The 8,658-nt window shown below is 48.6% G+C and overlaps 1 protein-coding gene across 2 annotated transcripts in view; it reads left to right on the top strand.

Moving 5' to 3' along the window:
- The first annotated feature begins 7,590 nt into the window (after positions 1–7,590).
- The window catches only part of LOC140387975 (hepatocyte growth factor-like), a 74,879-nt gene continuing 73,811 nt past the window's right edge, over positions 7,591–8,658 (top strand). For both annotated transcript variants that reach the window (XM_072471396.1, XM_072471395.1), the window contains exon 1: positions 7,591–7,711. In XM_072471396.1, the coding sequence (XP_072327497.1) occupies positions 7,660–7,711 (52 nt within the window). In that variant the 5' untranslated portion in view covers positions 7,591–7,659. The remainder of the gene's footprint in view (positions 7,712–8,658) is intronic.

Genomic DNA, 8,658 nt, shown 5'->3' with positions numbered 1-8,658 from the left:
CAAAGATTTTTCAGATGAAACCATGTAAATTGCTCAATTTCAATTTGACCAGCCACCAATTTTGAAAGCGTGTGGAAAACATTTCATAAAACTAAGAAAATACAATGCCCGTCCCCTGAGTTTAACTTCATGTTGTTGACCACCTCTTCCCTTCTGAGATGTAAAGGAGGACATTGGATTCCGGTGTCAAATAACACAAGGGAACATAAACATGGACACCCATTTTCTGGTGACGGTTGCATAGCTCAATGACAATCATATCGGTGATTTATCCTGAACCAAAATCTAGAGAATATTTTTGCTGAGTGGGCGGCACGGTGGCACAGTGGTTAGCACTGCTGCCTCACAGCACCAGCGTAGGTTTTGTCCGGGTGCTCCAGTTTCCACCCACAGCCCACAGATGTGCAGGTTGGGTGAATTGGCCATGCAAAATTGCCCCTCAGTGTCCAAAAGGTTAGGTGGGATTCTGGGGATAGGGCGGGGGGTTGGGCTTAGCTAGGGTGGTGTTACGGAGGATCGGTGCAGACTCGATGGTCCGAATGGCCTCCTTCTGCACTGTAGGGATTCAATGATTCTATTAGAATACAAGCTTATTATGCAGCCAGAGGGCATTTACCATTTTGATAAATATATTAGGATTTATGTACAAGTGCCCGAAAAGAGATTTTTGAAGAATTTGATAAAGGCAGGGAAGCAGTGAGTTGTCTTAAAGTGAAAATAGATATTTTTAAAATTTATAAACTGGACAGAAACAACAGTAATATGCAGGTGTTAAGAAAAATTAATAGCTTACTGTCTAGCCTTTAGTAACATCAGATCTGGCAGTATCTCAGTCCTCATTCACAGAGTTACATATGTAGGGCAACATCAATGATCTGAAACTGATTTATAATAGTTCTGTCCAACCTTGGTTTTAAATTGAAGTTTTACAATATTTATACTGATTAATAACTCACTCCAAAACACAACTGAAGAGTATTAGGACAAAGGATACAACACTACTGTCATGAGAATGTCACTTTAAGAAATGTTTGGCTGCTCATATTACTGCAGTGATGTCAGAGTGTGGGTGGAGCTGGGCTGTCTGTCAGCTTTTTACTTTTGTTTTAGGCTGTTTGCTGCAGGGTGTGTTTTAGTTTCGTTTTCAGTGTTGGAGCTGAAGCCAGACAGAGCAGGTGTACTGTTGATCTCTCTCCCATGAAAAGACTATCTCTTAATCATTTGGTGAATTCAGAATTATAAATGTTCTCAGCAGTGAATGTAAACCTAATGTGCTTCTGTTAAAAGGTGTTTCTTCTGTCTTCTGGATGTTGTTTGGGAAGTTATTAAGGATTACTTAGTGTTGTATTCTTTGGGGGTGGTATTTGAATTGATGGTTGCTAAGAAGTTCACTGTATGTTAAAAAAGTTAACTTAAGTTCATAGAATAAACATTGTTTTGCTTTGAAAAATACTTTTCCATTTCTGCTCTACCACACCTGTAGAGTGGGCCGTGTGCTCCCCATACCACAATCTATTAAAGGTTGTGGGTCAGGTGAACTCCATGATACACTTTGGGGTTCTCTAAACCCTGGCCCATAACACTACTCATGGAATGAATTTTAACAACGCCATACTTGTTTTAATATGGTAGATTTTGTTTCTAGTTTAAATCTTTACAGATGCAGAGCTGACTTGATTGAGTACAGTCCACTCCGTGGGATAGTTTAATGGAAGCCAGTCTCTATAGTAAAACCGCGGGCTGGATTCTTCACTGCCCAATGCCAGCAGAGAGATCTGTGACTGGGCGGAGAATCCAGCATCGTCAAAACAACGGGGCCGGGATTCTCCAAGCCCGCGCCAGGTAAAAGAATCGGTATTGATGCCGAAAATTCCTGCCGCGCCGCTCCGACGCCAGGAGGCGATTCTCTGGCGACCGGAGAATCGGCGCGAGTTGCGCATGCGCAATCGACGTGGCGCCGGTTGGGGGCCGCTGCAAGAGGCCCCCGCATTGATTCGGCCGAGTTCCCACCGAGTTCTGCCGGCGTGGTTCATACATGGTACCACACGATGGGAGCTCGGACCCACGGCTGCGGTGGGCGTCCTGGTGGGGGGTCGGGGGGATCAGACTCCGGGGCGGATCTCCACGACGGCCAGGCCCGTGATCGCGGCTACCAATCAGCAGCCGTGCACGATCTGGGGGGACTACCTCCTTCCGCGCGGGCCCGCTGTGTTGCTATGCCATGTTGCACGGTGCCTGAGGGCAGTACTGTGGCTCAGTGGTTAGCGTTGGTGCCTCATGGCACCGAAGTCCCAGGTTCGATACCGGCTCTGGGTCACTATCTGTGTGCAGTTTGCACATTCTCCTCGTGTTTGCGTGGGTTTCACCCCCACAACCCAAAGATGTGCAGGGTAGGAGGATTGGCCATGCTAAATTGCCCCTAAATTGGATAAAATGAATTGGGTGCTCTAAATTTTTTTAAAAAAAATGTTGCGCAGTGCCGGGCCGGAAACGGCCACCACGCGCATGCAGCGGCGTGGAAACGGCCACCACGCGCATGTGCCATTTTGGAAACGGCCACCACGCGCATGTGCGGACCCGTGCCGGCAGTGCAGGGCCGCATATCGGCAATGGAGCAGCGCGGAGCACTCCGGCGCCGTGCTGGCCGCCTCTGGGCCACTGAATCGCTGGGCAAAGAGGCCCGTTGACGGTGGCGTGAAACACTCCGGTGTTTACGCCGCTGTCAGCACTTAGCCGCGATTTTGGAGAATCCCGGCCCGGTATTCAGATGCTCCAGTCCCCTGCTGAAGGCAATAGTGAGGTTCATGCCCCGCGCCAGCGGGAGGTCAAATTTACATCCTATTAAGGACTGGGTACCCGGTTCACCTTGCCTCTGTGATTCTCCGGTCCTCTGTGCTGGGATTTATGTGGCATGAATTGGTGCAGGTATCTATCAGCATGGCCCTGGCGTGGTGAACCTCACAGTGGGCAAAGGGGGCAAGTCTTTAAGGTGGGTGCACCCAAATTCCATCTGAGGGCCCCCCCATAATGCAAGTCCTGCCCACCCACCAAACCCCTCCAGACCCCCCCCCCCACCAGAGACCCCCATAACAGATACCCTGCATAGCCGAGATCCCCTGCAACAGAGACCGCTACCAGAGAACATTCCAGACAGAGACAATGAAGTAAAACACTTCTTTAAAACTTACCTGTGCCCTACACCAGCTGCCTCAGGCAGAGAAAGAAACAGCTACAGTTTCCCAGAAAGCGGAAACCACATCTCAAGGTTTTAAGTTTTTCATTCGCATCAATGAGAAATTGGTTGTACTAAGCTGTGATTGGCAGCTTTCACACACAGCCAGCTGTCTGAATTGTTTAATTTAATTTTCCTTCACGCATGGATGGATTGCAAGCACCCTGCTGTGAAACTAACTACCTCTAGCTATTATTTTTGTTTGTTTGTTTTTATTAAAGCTGTTTTCAAACAGAATTTTTACATAACCAATAACAGAAAAATAAAAGGAAAATATTTAACAAAACTAGGTGGCTGTTATCATTATACAAAAAGAGAATATACATTAAATAAACAGTTCCCAACCTAAGCCCCCCCCCCCCCCCCCCCCCGCCGATTGCTGCTGCTGACATTTTAACGCTCTCCTAGAAAGTCAAGGAACGGTTGCCACCGCCGGGAGAACCCCAGCAAGGACCCTCTCAAGGCAAACTTTATTCGCTCCAGGCTGAGAAACCCAGCCATGTCACTAACCCAGGTCTCCACACTCGGGGGTTTCGAGTCTCTCCACATTAACAAGATCCGTCTCCGGGCTACCAGGGAGGCAAAGGCCAAAATCTCGGCCTCTTTCGCTTCCTGCACTCCCAAATCCTCTGACACCCCAAAGATCGCTATTGTTGGACTCGGCTTCACCCGCGTGTCCAGAATCCTGGACATAGCCCTCGCAAAGCCCTGCCAGAATTCTTTGAGCCCCGGGCATGCCCAGAACATATGGATATGGTTCGTCGGACTCCCTGAACACCTCACACACCTGTCCTCCACCCCAAAGAGCTTGCTCATTCTCGCCGTCGTCATGTGAGCCCGGTGCACCACCTTAAACTGAATTAAGCTGAGCCTGGCACATGATGAGGAGGAATTTACCCTGCCTAGGGCATCAGCCAATAGGCCCTCATCTAGCTCCTCACCCAGCTCCTCCTCCCACTTGCCCTTCAGTTCCTCCACTGGGGCTTCCTCCGCCTCCTGCAGCTCTTGGTAGATGTCCGACACTTTCCCCTCTCCTACCCAGATGCCAGACATCACCCTGTCCTGTATCTTACGAGGGGGTAGCAACGGAAATGTCCCCACCTGTTTTTTGAGAAAGTCGTGGACTTGGAGGTATCTGAAGGCGTTTCCAGGAGTCAGGCTGAATTTCTCCTTCAGCGCCTTCAAGTTAGGGAAATTCCCATCAGGTCTCCCATCCTTCTAATGCCTGCCCTGTGCCAGCTTTGAAACCCCCCGTCTATCTTGCCCAGAACAAATCTATGATTGTTCCATATCGGGGTCCAAACTGAGGCCCCCTCCTTCTTCCTGTGCCTTCCCCACTGACCACAGACCCTCAGTGCCGCCGTCACCACCGGGCTTGTGGTGTATCGTGCCAGCGAAAATGGCAGCGGTGCCGTTACCAGTGTCCCTAGGCTGGTGCCTTTGCATGACGCCGCCCCCACGCCGACCCCTCCTCCAATACCCATTTCCTAATCATGGCTACATTAGCTGCCCAGTAGTAGCTACAGAAGTTCAGAAGCGCCAACCCTTACGAGGGGGTAGCAACGGAAATGTCCCCATCTGTTTTTTGAGAAAGTCGCGGACTTGGAGGTATCTGAAGGCGTTTCCAGGGGTCAGGCTGAATTTCTCCTTCAGCGCCTTCAAGCTAGGGAAACTGCACTCCAAAAACGGCCTTGTTTGCCCACACAAATCCCGTGATAATCCTGTTCACCCGCTTGAAGAAGGATTTGGGGATAAAGATGGGAAGGCACTGGAAAACGAACAGGAATCTGGGGAGGACCGTCATTTTCACGGTCTGCACCGTTCCTGCCAGGGAAAGGGGGAGCATGTCCCACCTTTTAAATTCTCCCTCCATCTGCTCTACAAGCCGAGATAGATTGGTAAACATCTAGCTATGATTGACAGCTCTTGACCACATTGAAAGCAGTGAAGTGCTTTCTGCGGAGAAAAGAAGAAAGTGACAGCAGCTTATACCTTCTCTATCTCCAATTACGCAAAGTCCATTACAGGTCAAAAAACACTTGTAAATAAAGTTAACAAACACAGGAATACTTGCGGTACTATTCTGTAGATATTTCCTTTTGGATAAGTAAAGAGTGACTATTCCAAGCACAACCTGGAATTCCTGCTGGCTTTGTGAAACTAAAAAATCCTGCAGCCAAAACCGCTTGCTACAGACTGGCTCCTCCCATTAATTGCATCATCTCCATCCCACTCAGATGTCCTATGACCAGCCTACCTAAGTCTAAACATAATGGGCAGGATTCTCCGAAAATGGGGCTATGTCCCCATGCCGGCGGGAAAACCGGCGCCAACCACTCCGGCGACAACAGCCCCCGAAAGTGAGGAATTCTCCAATTTTTCGGGGGCTAGTTTGATGCCGGAGTGGTTGGTGCCTCTCCAGCCGGCGCCGAAGGGCCGGCGCAAGTTCGCGCATGTGCGGAATGGCCAGCGTGATCTCACGCATGCGCGGATTGGCCGCCGTATTCCCGCGCATGTGCAGACCGGCCAGCATATTTTCACGCGTGCGCGGGGCTTCCCTTCTCCGCGCCGAACCCGGGCAATATGGCGGAGCCCTACAGGTGCCCGGCGTGGAGGAAACAAGGCCCCCCACGGAACTAGTCCGCCCGCAGATTGGTAGGCCCCGATCATGGGCCAGGCCACTCTGGGGGCCCTGCCCAGTGTCGGATCCCTCTGCGTCGCCCCCAGGACCGCCCCTGCACACTTACCTGTCAGGTCCCACCATGCGTGAGGTGAGTAATTCATGCTGGCGGGACTGGCCAAAACCTTACGGCCACTCGGCCCATCGGGGCCCGGAGAATCGCCGAAGGGGCCGCTGTCAACGGCCCCTGACCGGCGTGGCGGGAATCCCGCTGGCCCCCAAAAAACGGCGCCAGAGAATAGGGCAGCCGGCAGCGGGGCGAGATTCGCGCCTCCCCCGGGGATTCTCCGACCTGCCGCAGGGTCGGAGAACCCCGGACAATGTCTCAAATTATCTACTCTCCAGGGAATCTCCAGCAACCATAACAAAGTTCCATTAGGCATCTTTTTGTAAACAGATAAATGGTTAAAATGAATCATGACCTCACCTTTTACAGCCTCTTATTTGCAGCTTTAGCAGACACTGATCTTCGGAAGCTTAATCTAGGTTCTTTAACAATATTACTGCAACAGATATATATATATATATAATAGTGTCCATGTAATAATTTCCTAAATTCATCACACCAGGGACCCCTGCAAAATATGGGTACCTCGGTAGAAGCCTCTAACAAACTTGGGGCATCAAATCATTGTTAAGCAGGAAAACAGCATCCAACCATTGTGGTCAGTGAACATTTTGTAGATTTCACTACAGCTGTGTATTTTCATGGATTGGGATGATGGTTATTTAGTTGAGGGATATGAAGAGGGCCCTGAATGTGCATGAGGCCTACAGGTTTACAAAAATTCTAAATCCAGCTCTGACTACATTGAGAGTTGAAAATGCACTCCACTGGTCACAGCTGGGTCATAGGACATCTGCATTGCTGTAATAAAGCAGTCAATAGCAGGTTTATCGTTCTGGATCAGAATTTATGTAACAAGTTTAAAAATAAATTCCCGGATCTTGCTAATCTGAGTCTCTGGCCAGGGTACTATATACAGGACTTGCAAAGTTTTACAGTGACTTTGAGTGTCACCAATTGGAATGATTTGAGCAGCACCAGATGTACATTGTGCTTGGTCAGAGTCCAATTTTCCTCCCCATTTATCTGCTGCAGTGTATTAAGATTATTAAATCAGTTTCTGGAATCAAGTCTGACATTGGAATGTTGCAGGAATTAACTGAAATTGCAAACGCCATTAGTAGACAATTAGGTATTTAAAATAGTCTGAATAATGTAAATCAATTTTGGATGAGGTAAATTCACTGGCGTCGCTGCTTTAGTCCAATACCTACACCAAGTGGCGGATGACGCAAAGAGCTATTCAGCACAGGTATTGTTCCTGGATTATTGGTGAAGAATTGTGAGGTGTGATATCAATAGGAGCCACAGATTGAAAACTGTACATTTTTGTTTTGCAGCCTCAAAGGTCAATTGAAACCATTCATCCAGATTATCAGGGAATCGTTGAAACTGCAGTAATCTGACCCTGCTCTTCACTTCCTAATTTTGTTAGATTGAAATATTCCAAGCCAATTGGCAGCATCATGATTGGTGAGGGGGATGATTTAAGGCAGGGAGGGGGGGGGGGGGGGGGTTCAGGAGGCGGGAATGTGTGATCGGATTGGTTGACCTCACGAGAGCAGTTTTTTTTTAACGGGAAGTTTTTTTTCTCTTCCCAGTCATGTTTTCCCAAACACTCCAGGAGAGCATAAAACCCCGGGAGCAGCATCCACCGGCTCACATCCATCGCTGACCAACATGCTGGGGACAATCAGGCTGGCGCTGTTGCTCCCCGCCCTCATCTCCACAGGTTTGATGCTTTGGCATTTTGCGTGTCCCGGTGCGGGCTGAAAGTTGCTGAAAAGAGCATTCTGTGGATAGCTTGGAAAGTTCGAGGACATTTAGTGCACGTTGACAGCGGAGGCAGCACAACAACATTTTGTTCTGCGCTCCTAGGGACCGGGATGGGAGGAGTTGAGTGTTCCTGAAGGAGTTAACACTTTATTTTTTAAAAGAGCGGACGGCTCCCTGTGCAGTTAGCAGCGCTTCAGTAAGGTTGGTTGGAGTGACTCGATCTTTAGAGGTTATTTAAACCCCCTGCAAATCGCGCGCCACAGTATAATATTGTACAATGGTCCTCCTCGCCCTGGGTTAATTCTCCCTCCAGTCACAACGCGAGAGGCTCAGGTCCTGTTGGGGGAATTTCTGGGTGAAATGCTGATCATTCTCTTCAGAGTGACACGTCATGGTTTATTGGGGCAGGATTTTGCGCTGAGATTTTTTTTTAACCACTTTTCTGTCTGGGTCACAAAGAAGTCCTGTTGAACAGGTCTGAAAATTTAGAAATTGGAAAGGTAATGGGAATATAATTGCAAAGAGCGTTTCCACATTTTCTTTGCAGTTTACTTTATTTTCCGTGTGCCTGTTTTGTTTTAAAGCAGAATGTTTGAGGAGACACTGTGCAGAATAACCTGGAAATAATTAACGGTAATTGAAAGGTTAGAGTTTTCTCCTGGTGAACATTAATGTTCAAAAGCAAAATACCCACTGTGCCAGAAATGCAGCCTTGTGATGGGACTTGAATAAGGATTACTTGGACCCACATCCCCCTCCATAGCTCCTCCTTAACTCTTTAGATGTTGTTGATCCTTACCAGTCACCTCCCACCATATGCTGCCCCAACCCCCAATCGTATCTTCAAAAGTGAGGAAAACAAGGCATTCAAATTGACCCCTTTACCTCTTGGTGAGATGTTTT

The sequence above is a fragment of the Scyliorhinus torazame genome, chromosome 13 (genome assembly GCF_047496885.1).
Source record: "Scyliorhinus torazame isolate Kashiwa2021f chromosome 13, sScyTor2.1, whole genome shotgun sequence".
Taxonomy (NCBI): Eukaryota; Metazoa; Chordata; class Chondrichthyes; order Carcharhiniformes; family Scyliorhinidae; genus Scyliorhinus; species Scyliorhinus torazame.
The sequence above is the reverse complement of the archived record's forward strand: the minus strand, read 5'-3'. Positions and strand labels throughout refer to the sequence as shown.